The 15,253-nt window shown below is 41.3% G+C and overlaps 1 protein-coding gene across 2 annotated transcripts; it reads left to right on the top strand.

The window, feature by feature from the left end:
• The first annotated feature begins 84 nt into the window (after positions 1 to 84).
• On the top strand, positions 85 to 2,263 carry LOC103927068 (protein FAR-RED ELONGATED HYPOCOTYL 3). 2 transcript variants are annotated; one of them, XM_009335964.3, is made up of 3 exons: positions 85 to 242; positions 757 to 1,142; positions 1,688 to 2,263. In XM_009335964.3, the coding sequence occupies exons 1-3, from the start codon at positions 176 to 178 to the stop codon at positions 1,931 to 1,933; spliced, it is 699 nt and encodes a 232-aa protein (XP_009334239.1). In that variant the 5' UTR covers positions 85 to 175; the 3' UTR covers positions 1,934 to 2,263. The 2 variants fall into 2 exon arrangements, with proteins under 2 accessions (XP_009334239.1, XP_048429581.1); XM_048573624.1 differs by having other exon boundaries at positions 1,583 to 2,263.
• Positions 2,264 to 15,253: the final 12,990 nt, after the last annotated feature.

Genomic DNA, 15,253 nt, shown 5'->3' with positions numbered 1-15,253 from the left:
GCCAATTAAAAACAAGTGATACAGCTAAACGACTAGTAAAATGATGTCGTTTGGAGGTCGTACGACGTTGGGACAATAAACAAACAAATAAATAAATAAGCGAGGGGAGTTGAGATTAGAAAGCGAATTGGAAAGTGTGAAATTTTTGTTGCCATTTGTGAGCAAGCGCTGAAAAATGGAGCATAGATTCGATAGAAGGCCAAGACCTTGGCTTGGTTTGATTGGAAGCGACCCCAAATCCCGTAAGTTTTCTGCTAGCTTTCTCTTCCATCCAGTAATTTTGTGTTTGGTTGCCGAGAAAATTTGAATGAGATTTTGAGCTGATTGTGTACAAGTGCAATCTATCATGGGTTTTGCCTTTTAATTGGGATTTCATGGTTTTTTTGGGTTTGGAGTGTACAGAAACTTCTGCCCAGAAAAGAAAATGTAAATGAAAAGCTCTTGAAAGTTTAAAGATATGAACTTTTCTAATGGATTATGGTGAAAAAATGACTTGGGGAAGAATGAATTTGGCTTCCATTTCTGTAATTCCAGCGTTTAATTACTTAAAACCTTGTTTTTTACTTGAAGGATTTAGTTTTTAACTGTCTGATTCATGAGGAAGAATTAACTTTGGTGTTCAACAAAAGCATATAAATCTTCAGGGTAGGAGGAAATTCAGTAGAATGTGATTTGTAGAGAGAGAGAGAGAGAGAGAGATTATATTTCTCGAATGTAATAGTATGTGATGTGTGGTTGTGAATTTGGATTGGACAGCCGGAGCACCTGAAACTTCGGTCGAAAGGGACTTGAATGCAGTTGGAGAACCATATGTTGGTATGGAGTTTGAGTCTGAAGATGCTGCCAAGGAGTTTTACGAAGATTATGCAAGGCGTGCTGGATTCATCATGCGTATAGGCCAGTGTCGTCGATCACATGTTGAGAAGAGAATTCTTTCCCGTAAGCTATCCTGCAATAAGCAAGGTGGGCGTTCTGTAAAAGCTAGAGACCAAGTCCGGTCAGTTCGAAGACCGCAACCTACAACAGGAGAAGGGTGTAAAGCGATGATGCTTGTCAAACTTAAAAAATCTGGAAAATGGGTCATTACAAGAGTTGTTAAGGACCACACTCATCCACTTATAGTTTCTTCCGGGAATTCTATGGTAAGTTTATCTATCTAAATTCAAGAAAAAAGTAATCATTGCTCGAATCTTTACTTTATTTTTTAGTAAATGAAGTTGCTCTTTTATGCCTGTCGCTCTTCTTCTTGAACTTCTAAAGCATGAGGAGAAAATGATTGATGGAACTTTGCTTGTTGACTGCATTGCTGAAACTGTATTTTCTGAAATCGTAGTTTATGTATCTTCTGATCAGGTCTAAGTGGTTTAGATTCCTCATCCCCGCTATAACTAGCATGGTTTCCGTCTAATGTAATTCACCAGCTTATCTATGAACGGGGCCTTTCAGGTTTCCATGCAATGGAGTTTCACAGGCTTAGTTTTTCGATGTTCCAGATAATTGGAACATATACTATTCAGGATGGGCGTATTTTTCTTTCCTTTTAAGATGAAGAATCTCTTACTTAGGTTGTTTTTGCTGTTAGGGAATATGGTTCGACAAAGGATCTGAAAGTGTTTATGGGTACATGATTGCGGAGGTGCATTACCTGCAACCTCTGAATCTGATTTTCTCTCAAATAACTTCGCAGGATGCAAAGGATATGAAGATTGCGGAACTCACTTTGGACCTGGAGCGTGAAGAGCAATTATGTGGACAATATCGTGAGCTACTACTTACATTGCTGAATAATGTTGAGGAGGAGACGGAAGACATAGCAACGAAAGTTAGAGGAGTCGTTAACTACGTAAGAGAATTTGAGACTCAAGTTGAAGGGATTCCAGAAAATCAAATGGAGTCAAGTTCGAGGGCTTCCTCAAAATCAAACGGAGACTGAAGTTCAAGAGCTTCAACAAAATCAATCAGGCGACAATTAGAGACAGAAGTATGGCTCTGTCCATACTAGTTGCATGAGGATTCGACTAATGTTCTCCTCGGGAGTATTCTGACAGCCTAACATACTGTATAGCAGAGTTGGCTTGGCTGATTTATCGCACAAGCAATCTCGAAAAATGTCTTGAACCGATAACTTTCATTGTTTAATCGAACGAAAAAAACAACGAAAGTTTGTGGAAGAATGTTGGATTTGCATTGAACTGTAGAATAAAGGCACATCTCTATTTGTGATAAAAGAAATTGATTGCAATTAACACTGTACATTCTTTGATGATGGAGCTGAATGGTGAGTAATTCACAGTTGAAATCCTACTATTAATTTCCAATGCTGCAAGGAGAAAGATTTTGCTTTGTTCGTAAAACCGAGTAGTTTTTCTCGATTTTCGGATCCTTATAACCCTGCAATCATTAACAAGCAAATTAGTCAATTGCGGAAATTGAACCGAGTCAAAAGTATCGATGATTGCAGGTTGATAAAGATTACTATCATAAAATAATAATCATAAACTCAAAAGATTGCTATCATAGAATTCTATAGTTGATTCATTAACAGATTCGAAAATTTTCCGATGATTACTTATCTCAAAATTCACCCTTCTTTATTCTCTACTTGAAATTATTTTCAACGGTGGTTCATTCAACAAGTTCGAAATAAAATAAAAATTCGCACCAAACATATATATTAAGGAAAAATTAATGTTTATTTGGTTTTAAAACAAAATTCCACCAATTACCAAATGTTTTAGGATTTGAACTAAGTTTGAATATCATCATTAGCTTACCAATTGTAGTAAACGTTAACAAAAATTCTCCTATTACTGTATAGTTATACCATCATTTGTACCATCTCTCTAATAAGGTGTGTGTAAACACGAATTTTCCTGCGACAAATGGAACAAGAACACGTGTACAAAATAATATTTTGTATTAATTTTTGGGTTACAATCTCTTTTACAATTTGATCCTCTGATTATATCTTCGTAAGGTGTAAATCTGTGGATGGGATGTTGATCCAAAGGGTCGTAGGGGTTTGGTCTAGGGATGAACAATTGTGTGGATTTGTTGATGTTGTTGATCCAAAGAGCCGTTGGAGCTTGATCTTGGAATGAACGAGGATGAATGGATCTTCAAGGGCCTTTGGGGCTTGATCTTGATGAATAGTTGTGTGGATTTGGGCTTGACTTTGCTGGACGAGGATGAATGGATCTTCAAGGGCCTTTCGAGGCTTGATCTTGATGAACTGTTGTATGGATTTGGGCTTGACCTTAATGAACGAGGATGAACGGATCTTCAAGGGCCTTTCGAGGCTTGATCTTGATGAACTGTTGTATGGATTTGGGCTTGACCTTGATGAACGAGGATGAACGGATCTTCAAGGGCCTTCGAAGCTTGATCTTGATAAACAGTTGTGTGGATTTCTTCAAGGATTTGATGAAGAACGAAGAGAGCTTTCTTGATCCTTCAGGATTCTTGGGAATTTGGGAGGTTGGATGCTTGAAAGCTTTAGAGTTTCATAGCTTTAAGGATTTAGGGAATTCTCTTCCAATTTGGGAGTAGAGAAATGCAAATGTGAATTGGTCCCTTGATCCCTCGATGGAGAAGCCTATTTATAGGGTTTGAGAATGAATCACCACCATCATGTTTTTTGTGAACTAAGTGGAGGTTGTAGGTGAAGTAAGTGGATGATGTAAGTGAAATAAGTGGAGGTTGTAATTTTAATGCATTGGTACATTTATTTCACCAAAATTTCGATGTCTACAAATGCCCCCACTTCAAACCGCATCGTATACATGTGCTTGTCACGTGTAGAATATGCGTTTTGAAGTCCCTTATTGTAGATGTCAATCTAAGGGCCGTCAAGGCTTGATCTTGAATTGGGCTGGAAATTTCTTCAAGGGCCGTCAGGGATTGATCTGGAATTTGGCTGGAAGATTTTCTGCTTTCCTCCAATTGTTGGTTTTTCACAGGCTTAATCTTGAACAGGGCTAAAGGGTTTTCTGGATTCCTTCAAAGGTTGATTTTCCATAGGCTTAATCTTGAACTGGGCTGGAGGGCTTTTTTTTTTTTTTTTTTTTTTTTTTTTGGCTAGAATTCCTCCAAAGGTCTGAATTTACTCCTTTTATCTGGAACTAAATTTGATTCGAGGGTGATGGACACTTGATCTTGATTCGGACTTATGATCCCTTCAAGGGTCATTGAGGCTTGATCTTGAATTTAAATGGGACTAGGAGCGGTTTCACCTAGCAAGTGAGATTCGGCTTTATTGGGGATGAATCAACACGTATGGTTGTTGCGTTTGTTAATTATCCACAAGTTTGATGTTTCATTGTCACTCGTCTTATATGTTCTCTAGGTAGATGTGGTATCTTCTCTGAAAGCACATCAGCAGTTGAAGGTGAGTTCTCGAGAGCAATGCTAGATAAGCAATCAGGGAAGAGGTTCCAGGCAGTCGATTTCTGATTGGAAGCTTGATTCCAAGTGCCGACTGATTGCTCTCATTCTCATTATGATGCAGGTAAGAACAAGGACAAATAAAAGGACTGGGAGAAAGCATGATATGAGATACTTTTTCTTTTGAAGAAGTAGTGGTGATTTGATGGCGTTGCACAACGAGGCTTTGCTCTTCGACGACGGTACCAGTGAAAGGCTGTTGAGCTTCTTAAGCTATTCGATTAGAGCAACGATGGCAGGCTAGAATTTGACTTAGATTCCTCCATCTGGAATATGCAGTTCTGCAGGGAAATGCGTCATGCTATAGTGACCTATTCCAGCTCATCATTGATCATTCTGCTTCAATCTCTTACATAACAGAAGTGGTGTGCAACCTTTGTATTTGAATGGTCCTTCATAACATTATTTCTCAGTGACTCATCCATGTTTGGCAGCTTCAATGTAAAGAGCCAACATCATATCAACTGTCCTGAAGTATTCATTGAGGAAATTCGAGACCTATCAACAGTTGAAGATGAGCACTCGAGAGCAATACTAGGTACTCGACCAGGCAAAGGTTCCGGGCAATCAGTTCCATATTGGAAGTTTGATTTCAAGTTTCGACTGATTGCTTTCTTTCTCCTTGTCTTGCAAGTAAGAGTAAGGGAAAAAGAAAAGACAGGGAAAAAACATGATATGAGATACCTTTGTTTTCGACCCTGATGATATGAGATACGTTTACTTTTGAAGAAGTAGCGGATGAATCATCACATGTATTTGTTACGCTTATCTCCACATGCTTCGATGTATCATTTTCACTTGCCTCATCTGTTCTCCAGGTGTTTGGTATCTTCTTTGGAAGTACATCAACAGTTGAAGATGAGTACTTAAGAGTAGTGCTAGGTAAGCAATCAGGGAAGGGGTTCCAGGTAGTCAGTTCCAAATCAGAAGGTTGATTCTAGGTGCTGGCTGATTGCTCTCTTTCTCCTTGTTCTGTAAGGAAGAACAAGGACAAAGAAAATGACAGGGAGAAAGCATGCTATGAGATATTCTTGTTTTCGACCTTAATGATATAAGATACTTTTGCTCTGGTGTGACTTGGTTGAAGAGGTATTTTCAAGGGGGAAGAAAACTGAGTGTGTTAAGAAGTTTGGTTGCAGATGTATTCTTGGCAACGAAGAAGAGTCAGGCGTTTTGGATATATGCCTTGCCATGGAGGATAAAGGTCCACATATATAGGGATTTCCCAATAGCAGGTAGTGCTGCGAATGTGGCCTTTTTTCCTATGCTTGTTGGCAACAGCGTTGTAATTGGAATAGTAAAATTCACATGTTTTCAACTTTGTCAGAGATATTTAACGAAGTTGCACATGATATCTGAAAAGCTGAGATTGTGTCTGAAAAGTGTTGACAGGCTTTATGCAGGAAAATCCGGCTTTTGAAATTCGAAGAATGGTGTCTCTTTAATTTTGAACAGATGGTTGTTTTGCCTTTCCTTTTATAGAGATATCAATTGTATTCAAAATGCGCACTTTGAATATTGCCCACTGTGAAAATTGTCTCTGCTGTATTTCTGAGATTTTACTCGATCCAACCTTTTTCTTTCACATTTTTGAAAATGGCTTACACATCTAACATCTGCTTAGATTTGAGTCTCAGAAGTGATACAGACGAGCCGTGTCAAGATAATATATGGCGTCCGTCCTTCTTATCTTCTAATGGCCCTCTTACAGTTGGAGATTCTATGATGAAGGATGAAATGATAGCTACAGTAGTAGCTAGGAACCTCCTCACTCCCAGAGATAATAGGCTTTTTTCAAAACGGTCTGATGAGTTAGCCGTTCGAGACACCTTGACTCTCAGTGTTCGGTGTACGGGCTCTGTCTCCAATATAGGCCAACGCCTACTTACTCGAACTCGTCAAGTTGATTCATTAACAGCTGAGGTGGCAAATCTTAGACAAGAGATCAGACAGCTCAAGCACGAGAATAGAAAGTTGCACATGCTTGCAAATAATTATTCAACAAGCATGAAGAGAAAGCTTGATCAGCTACAAGAATCCGAAGGTCGGATTCAAAGTGATCATTAGAGGTTTGTGGCTGTATTCCAGAGGCACTTTTTGCCTTCGTCATCTAAAGTTCGACCAAGTATTGAGGCACCACATGATCAATCTCTAGTGCCTTCTTCTTCTGGGGTTTTGCTTGGCACTAAGGCTTCATGTGAACAACCTTTGTGAAGGCTCCCTCTTTTTTTTCTTTCTTTTTTTCTTTGCTTTTTTTTTTTTTTTGTACAGATTTGTAATTTCTCGTAGATATCAATAGACATGCTTTATTTCATTCAGTGTATTTGCTAAATCACATTCAAAAGCAGCAGCCATGGCGGAGGTGCAGAAGCAGCTGGAGCTTGAGGCAAAGTGTAAGGCGTCGAGCTTCATGACTGACTAGTCGTTTGACAGCAGTCACTAAAGCTCTTCGCTGATTTTGATCATAGTGGCCAGAATGACGAGCTCGATGTGGTGCAAGGTGTCGAGCTTCACGACCGGCTAGTCGTTTAACAACAGTCACTGAAGTTCTTCTCGCCCCTAAAGATAGTAGGATGCGCAGAAGCTGGAAGAATGATGCACAGAATCTAAAGCAAAGATACACAGAAGCTAGAGCACGGGAGGCCAAAGAGTTGAGAGCATCACGGAGGAGAGCTAAAAGATAAAGCACGGTCGCGATGAAGTTGATGAACGAAGGAAGGCCAAAGAGCTGAAAACGCCATCCATGAGTCTAATGATCGCAGCCTACCCTCTTGTTTCAGCCAACAGTAGTGGAAGGCAGTCCCCAGGCATCCAAGACGCGGCGAAGCGACATCAACCCAAGTCACAACCTTAAGCCGAGTCAGCAACACCAATCCAAGTCACAACCTTCAAGTCCAATAACCGAGCTTAAAGATGGAAAACATGAATCCTGCAACACCAACCCAAGTCACAACCTTAAGCCGACACTGTGGCACTTTGTCGATACCTTCAACTTCTCTGCATCATTTCACCAAAGTTTACGATGCCCATAATGTCCTCACTAGCCAGAGCATAGCCGTGAAAGCCATCAACAACAAGAAGACACACCGGCGCCAACCTTATGTGCAACATCAACAAGCTTTACGAGGTCTTCGGCCTCCAAAGTATAGCAACTGCGCAAGTATTGCACAGCCATTGCACACCTGTTGCACTGTCTGTCGTCGATGACTAGCCCAACAGCAATGGTGTCGACCAAAGACTGATAAACCTGCTCTAGACCTTGAGTAAAAGCCTCTTCAAAATGCGTGACATCTGTTGTAACAACCCTGGGTAATCTATGATGAAGAAGAGGTCTAAAACTCTGCTATCTGAAGTCAGCATCTGAATCAGAATTTCAAGCTCATGTAGTACTTTAGTAACATCGTGGAGTGAGCCTCTTTGATTGTGGCACCAAAACTTCAACAGATAGACCAGAGAGGGTGTCGGGAGATGTTAAAAGAGAAAAAAGTAGGGGGCGACGACAACAACTCTTTGTGAAACCCCTTGAGGTGGAGCTTTGACTTGTCCATGGCAAAGAAGTTAAGTCGACGAAGAGGCTCCAGAGGTGGGAAGCGATGGCGATGGATTTGGCAGCAGAGGAAGAGAGAAGAGTAATTGTAGTGTCGATATTCTTTTGCGAGAAATCTCCATTGATTTTGCTTCCGCACTTTGGCGATTTCGAATCTTCATCCAAATGCTTTTCCAGTTGGCCCTCTGTAGTTCCTCCACTATGTAAACATATAAGGACTCAATGGCATACCGAAGCCATTTGGAAGAAACGGCAGTAAAACGATCATAATTTGGTGTCTGAAGACGAGGTCGTGTGGCTGGCTTAGAGGTCTACTTACTCCGGGTGTGCGCACCATGTGTAGCAGGTAGGGTTTAGGTGGAGTGAGGACGAAGGAGACTGGAGCCACCATCCCAACTGTTTCGATTCATGTCATCTGATCTTGGAGCCCTTGGTGGCAGATACGGGTTTGAGGTGGACAGATGAGCTGAGAAGAATGAGAGAGATAGCTAGAGATGAGGAAGCTTTGGGAGAGGGTTTGGACCAGCTTGGAGTCAAGTGAGGATGGGCCACGGGAGTTGGACTCATTGCTGGTGGACTTGTTGATAGTGTAAATCGTGTTGGGCCGAAACAATTGCAAATTTATATACATATATATATAGCTGTAATTTAATTTTTTTTTGCAAAGAAAACTTGTATTTTTTTTTTTTTTTTTTGTAAAGAAATTGACTTTAATAAAATCCTTATTTTTTTATTTTGATGTACTGACTCGAAGTTGAATGTTCAAGCTGCCTACGTAGCCTTCCAAAGAAGAGATTATGTCATAACGTAGTTCAGATGAGCGATAGATTGCTTTTGACGATTTTAATGGTGATCTTGATGATGATTTTGCTGTACATAGTTTATGCTCTTGCGGGCCAAGAGTATGGTGCATTTGTTTTAAGGGTAGTAGCTCTTCAAGAATCTACCATTGATGGGGCCAATCTTCAAGCCGTCTTCTGCCATGATTAAGTAGGCGTCGTTGGTGTAGACTTCTTGTATTATGTAAGGTCTATCCCACTTTGATGTGAACTTGCCTTTTGTTTTGTGAGTTGTGATGATAAGTCTACGCAATGCAAAGACGAGATCTCCCACTTGAAAAGAACAAAGATGAACTTTCTTGTTAACAGCCTTGGAGAGTCGTGCTTGATAACACTCCAAGTGCTGCTGAGCTTTGAGCCTTATCTCATACAGCATTTCCAGCTCTTGAAGACGCAACTTTGGATTCTCTTCATCAGTCAAGCCTTCTTGTATAACCATCCTTAGTGAGGGGATTTGACTTTTGAGAGGTAGAACAGCTTTCATGCCATATACAAGAAAATAAGGTGTAGCTTGGGTAGGAGTCTTGTGTGTTGTCTTATATGCCCAAAATGCTTCGCTTATTCTTTCATGCCAGTCTCTCTTTGTTCGGCCGATCACCTTTTTTAGGAGGTTGCACAATGTTTTGTTGAATGCTTCTGCAAGACCGTTGGTCGAAGCATGATACATGGAAGACTTGTGTTGCTTGAACTTGTACTTCTCGCATAGCTCGTCCATGAGTCGATTGGAAAACTGTTTTCTGTTGTCTGTGATAATGTAGTGAGGCACACTATATCGGTGGATGATATACTCTTTGATGATACGGACGATAGTGTCCTTCTTGACTTCCCTTAGAGGTATAGCCTCAACCAACTTGGAGAAGTAATCTGTTGCTAGGATGTACGCTTCTCCTACAAATTACTTTGGTGTGATCGGTCCTACGACATCCAATCCCCATGTATTGAATGGCCATGAAGCAACTATAAGGTGTAATGGTTTAGGAGATTGATGTATGAAGTTGGCGTGGAATTGGCAGGCTTGGCATCTTTTGGCGTGTTCCAGGCAGTCATTCACCATAATTGGCCAATAATAACTCATTCTTTTGAGCTGGAAATGTAGCATTAGTCCAGACTGATACTCCTGCACACACCTAAGCGTGCTTCTTCCATGGCTTGATTGGCTTATTCCTCACCTACGCAGCTCAGAGCACTCCTTCAAAAGAGCGTCGATAGAGTGTTCTTTTGTAGTAGAGGAAGCGAAGTGCTCGTTGACGTATTTCAGAGCGGTGTCTAGGATCATCTGGAGGCCTTCTATTCTCTAAGTAATCGATCAGCGGTCGTCTCCATTCTTCAGCGTCAACCAAAAGTACTGAGATGATGTTTACATCATCTAGTAGTATTTCAGTGACAAGCGGGATCACCCATTTTTGACAAACTGGCACGTCTGCAGCTTCATCTTCTCTTAGTGTCATACTCGAGGCTAGGTTGGCAAGAACGTCTGCCATTTGATTTTCTTTTCTTGGCATATGTTTTAATGTCATGGCCTTGAACTTTTGTAGCAGTTGAGTTGCCAACCGGAAGTGTGGGATGAGATCATCTTTCCTCACTTATATTTAGTTAAGAGTTAATTAATTATGAGCTTGGAGTCGCCATAGACCTCAAGGGCTGTGATTTCCATGTTAATCACCATTTAGTGCCCGATGATCAATGTTTGGTACTCAGTGATGTTATTGGAGCATAGTTCGCTTAGTTGGAAGGAATAAGGTAGTATTTACCTTTGTGAAAACATGAATACTACTCCTGCCCCTGCTCTATTTACTCGTGCGTATCTGTCGAAGAACATCGTCCATGTCGAGAAGATGTCGATGTAAAACACCTCCTCGTCAGGCAAGTCGTCTGAGATTTTCCAATTAGTTCAACTCAGCGCCGGTGAGAGTTCGACTAAGGTAGTAAAACGCTTATTCTGTCTGGGATTCATTTTCTTGTGCCAAGAGTGCTCCAATTAAATTTTCATGAGCGGCAATGTACAATATGAGCGGTTTCGCGGGCATAGGTGCCCTCAAGACAAGTGGACTTCATAAATACTTTTGTATGCTTTCAAAAGCATTGTGGCATGTTTTTCGTCTTATACGAATGGAACATCCTTCTTCATGAGTCGACTGAACGATTGACAGCACCTTGTAAGGTTGGAGATGAAACGTTTGATGAAGGTTAGTCGTCCTTGTAGACTTTTCAGCTTGTGCAAGTTTCTTGGCTCAGTCATGCTTTAAATGGCCTTGATCTTTGATTAGTCCACTTCAATGCCACAATGCTTGACAATGAAGCCGAGGAATTTTCCAGAGGTGACACAAAATGCACACTTTAAAGGGTTCATCTTGAGGTTGTATTTTCGCAGCCTTTCAAACACTATTCGTAAATCTTTCAAGTAATCTGATCTTTTATTTGTCTTGACCACCACATCGTCTACGTAACATTCTACATTTTTGTGTAGCATGTCATTAAAGATTTTCTGCATTGTGCATTAATATGTAGCTCCAGCGTTCTTCAGACCAAAGGCCATCACCTTGTAACAATAAATACCTTTTGGAGTGCAGAAGGTTATTAGTTCCTCATCTTTGAGAGCCATGCGAATTTGATTGTATCCAGAAGAGCCATCCATGAATGACAGTGCCTCGTGGCCAGTGGTTGCGTCCACAATGATTTCGATGATTGGCAAAAGGAAGTTGTCCTTCGGGCAAACATCGTTGAGATCCCGGAACTCTATGCAAACATGTACTTGTCCAAATTTCTTAAGGAGGATGATGATGTTGGAGATCCACTTAGAGTATTGCACTTCCCGAATGAAACCTGCTTCGATTAGCTTGTTAATCTCGGCCTCAATTTGTGGGATGAGTTTGGATCGATAGCGTCTTTGAGTTTACTTTATTGGTCGCATTCTAGACTTGACTGCAAGATGATGTACATCGATGATAGAGTCAATGCGGGCATTTCTTTGTAGGTCCAAGCAAAGACGTCTTTGTACTCTAATAACAGTTGGTAATACTCATCTATCTCGTCTGTACTTAATAGTGCATTTAAGAAGATGGGATTTGGTTCATCGTTTATGCCTAAGTTGAGTTCCTTGAGATCATCAACCGTGGCTTGCCCCCTATCTTCGAGTTGTGGTGGTGCAACAGTGACATCTTCCTCAGAGATTTCGTCTACTTTACCTTATTGGATCATGAAGTGGAAGACATTTTGGACCTCTTCTTCAGTGTTGTCCTATTGAGCTTGTTAGCATGAAGATTGTCCAGTGTGGATGATGGTGCGCCTTCTTACTTTCAGTGATCCATTTGTTTCAACCTCCAAGATTGTTTGGCGCTTCATCTTTGAAGGAATCAAGCTTCGAAAGTTGCATTTTTCTGCTAGCCCATCGATTTTTTCTACCTTTAGCGTTGTCTCCCTCTTTCTAGAAGGCTTCTTATTGTCTTCAAGTCTTTCCAAAGCTAACCATCGCAGATGAGAGCTAGCCATGTTGCTTTGTTTCTTAGGTTTTGACAACTTTTCGAAAACAGAGCTTTGGGATGTTAACGTATTAAGCCTCTTGAAGATGGAGGTTTGGTCTTGACCACCCATGCAATTAAGTGCCAAAATTCTGGGTCTTAACAATTCATCTTATCGAAGACTGACGTCCGAGATATGGGTTTAGGCTCCTCTTGATCTTGTTCAATGGTCACACTGATGTGTTGAGCGCTATTCGCTTTACTTGAAATCTTCACGGGTGCATTTGGTGTGAAGCCAAGTCCAGCTTTGTTGTTGTCAACTTCATAACCATGCTCTTTCAACTTCTTTTAAGTCTCGGTGAGGTCACGATCTTTATTGTTAACAGTGTTTGCAACCTTTTTTCCAGGATTTGAAGAGGAAGCGAAGTTGTACCCACCAATGCTTTACTGAGGAAGAGTGAAGGTGTTTTGCAACCTTTCTTCCTCAATGGCGATAGTTTTACCTTTTGAGGGCTTTTCCATCTCTATTTCAATCGTGTGACAGGCAACGATAGTGCACTATTGGAATAAGTCCTTCGAGAAATACTCGTGCAATAAGACGAGAATGTATGGTTTTTGCTCCATAGGGTCCTCACTGTTTGTTGGCTTAGCAACTCTTACGTTTCCTTTGGGCTTCCTATTGTTGTGGCGGTGGTGATTTCTTCCTTGTTCCATTTTTGGCTATGTGACTTGTAGTTTTAGCTTCCTTGTCTTTTTGTTGGTCACCAATGTCCATCCTTCTTCATCGTCGGTAAGTGCATTTTGGTAAATTGCCCCCAGCGATGGTTGTGTAAAAGGTGTCGTGTGGCTTAAGCATTGACGGGAGTGGTCATGCATCATTTGGGGAAGAACGGGATCAAAGGATCCAAACACGATCGCAGTAGTGTGCGTTGCGACCTTGTCTTCTAGGTCAAGTTTGATTCGCCGTTGTTGTGACAGCTTCATGATGAGCTCTTTGAGGATGAAGCACTTACCAACAGGAAGACTTACGATACGATGGTACTTACAATACCTGGGATCGTTAACGCGATTCATCTATTCGGGGCGTTTCATTCCGGTAACTCGATCACCTTCTTTTCCAACAAGTTGTATAACATTACAGCCATATCTGAGTCAGGAAAAGGGTACATTTTTTGCTCCAGCTCCTTTAAGGTGTTTTTGTACCTGTCTTGGGTGCAAGAAGGCTCATCTTTTTTTATCTTCTTCGCTTTATTCTTAGAAAAGATCTTGACAGACGCAGAGGAGGTTTTAATGGGGGTAGTGTTGATGGTAAAAGCTTCCTTAACGGGCCTTTTCCCATGATTGTCCACCTTCAGAGCAAATGCCTTATCCTTCTTGAAGTCGGAAATTGGCTCATTTTTTCAATGATGGCGCTCAACTCCATGTCGTTGGCGCGGGTGGCTAACTTTTCGAATGTTTATGGTTTGATGCCTTAAAGGATGTAGTGTAACCCTATTGCATGCCTTAGATGCACATCTCAATTGAGGAGATCTCTGAGAACCTGTCTTTGCAGTCGAGGCTTAGAGTGCGCCATCAGTTGATATAGTCCACAACTGGCCCGTCCCTCCATTGCTTCATGCTTGTCAGCTTCAACATGTTCATAGTGTGGCATGTGCTGTAAAAACGGTTGAGGAATTCCGGCTCCAATTGCTCCGAACTGTTGATGGATTCAGGTTATAGGTTCGTGTGCCAGTCGAATGCATTCCCCCTCAGAGAGCGGACAAACTGCTTTCCGAGGTAATCTCATTTTGTCCCCGAGTTGTTGCAAGTTTCAACGAAATAGGCGACGTATTGCTTTGGGCTTTTATTTCCATCAAACTACATGAACTTTGGTGGTTGATAACCCATCGGCATCTTCAAGGGCGTCAATCTTCTTGGAGTAGGGCTTTGAGTACAAAACGGAGGTATGTGAGCTCTCATCGTACTGCACTGTGATGGTGTTGGTGATCATCTCCTGCAGCTGCTGGATAGAAAAAGATCTCATGAGTGCCCCTGCTTGGTCTGGCTTCAGCTTCTCTTCGACTTTCTCCACCTGAGGCTCTTATTCTTCGTTAACTTCTTTCTTTAGTGGACTAACCTTTAGGTTGACTTTCATGTCGTGATGCGCCTCCAATTGGTTAACGAGTGCAACGATTTGCAAGTTTTTATCCTTCACAATCCATATGAGTTTTGCGATCGCTTCATTCATTTGAGCCAGTTCCTCTACAGTTCATGTGGTCATGACTTGCATGGCTAAGCTGCTACTCGAGTTGGCATCGAAAAGTAAGGACATTAAGTACTTCATCGGGCTTTCCTCTCTTGGCGCCCTTAGCAAGGCCAGGGTGATCACGGGCTCATGCCTCAGGTGTTCTTGTTCCTTTGGCAGAGTTAATGTAGAGGTGGAAGCCGCGAAGAGAAAGCTCTTACCTTGCTTCGGGTTGTGATGCCCGAACTGTCACCATTTGCAACGAGGATGTTCTTCTTCTTCCGCTTTGGTTGCAGGAACAGCTTGATCCTTTATTGATGCCATTTATGCTTTTTTTGCGGATTTAAAGATATACATGAGAGGCAAAGATAGTCCCACCGGGCATGACAAATTTGTAAACACGAATTTTCATGCGACAAATGGAACAAGAACACGTGTACAAAATAATATTTTGTGTTAATTTTTGGGTTACAATCTCTTTTACTATTTGATCTTTTGATTCTATCTTCGTAAGGTGTAAATCTGTGGATGGGATGTTGATCCAAATGGTCATTAGGGTTTGATCTACGGATGAACAGTTTTGTGGATTTGTTGATGTTGTTGATCCAAATGGCTGTTGGGGCTTGATCTTAGGATGAACGAGGATGAATAGATCTTCAAGGGCCTTTCAGGGCTTGATCTTGATGAACAGTTGTGTGGATGTGGGCTTGACCTTGATGAACTAGGATGAACGGATCTTCAA

Source organism: the organism of the source record quoted next, unplaced genomic scaffold (assembly GCF_019419815.1).
Source record: "Pyrus x bretschneideri cultivar Hongxiangsu unplaced genomic scaffold, Pyrus_bretschneideri_v1 Contig7, whole genome shotgun sequence".
NCBI classification, from domain to species: domain Eukaryota; kingdom Viridiplantae; phylum Streptophyta; class Magnoliopsida; order Rosales; family Rosaceae; genus Pyrus; species Pyrus x bretschneideri.
The sequence above is the reverse complement of the archived record's forward strand: the minus strand, read 5'-3'. Positions and strand labels throughout refer to the sequence as shown.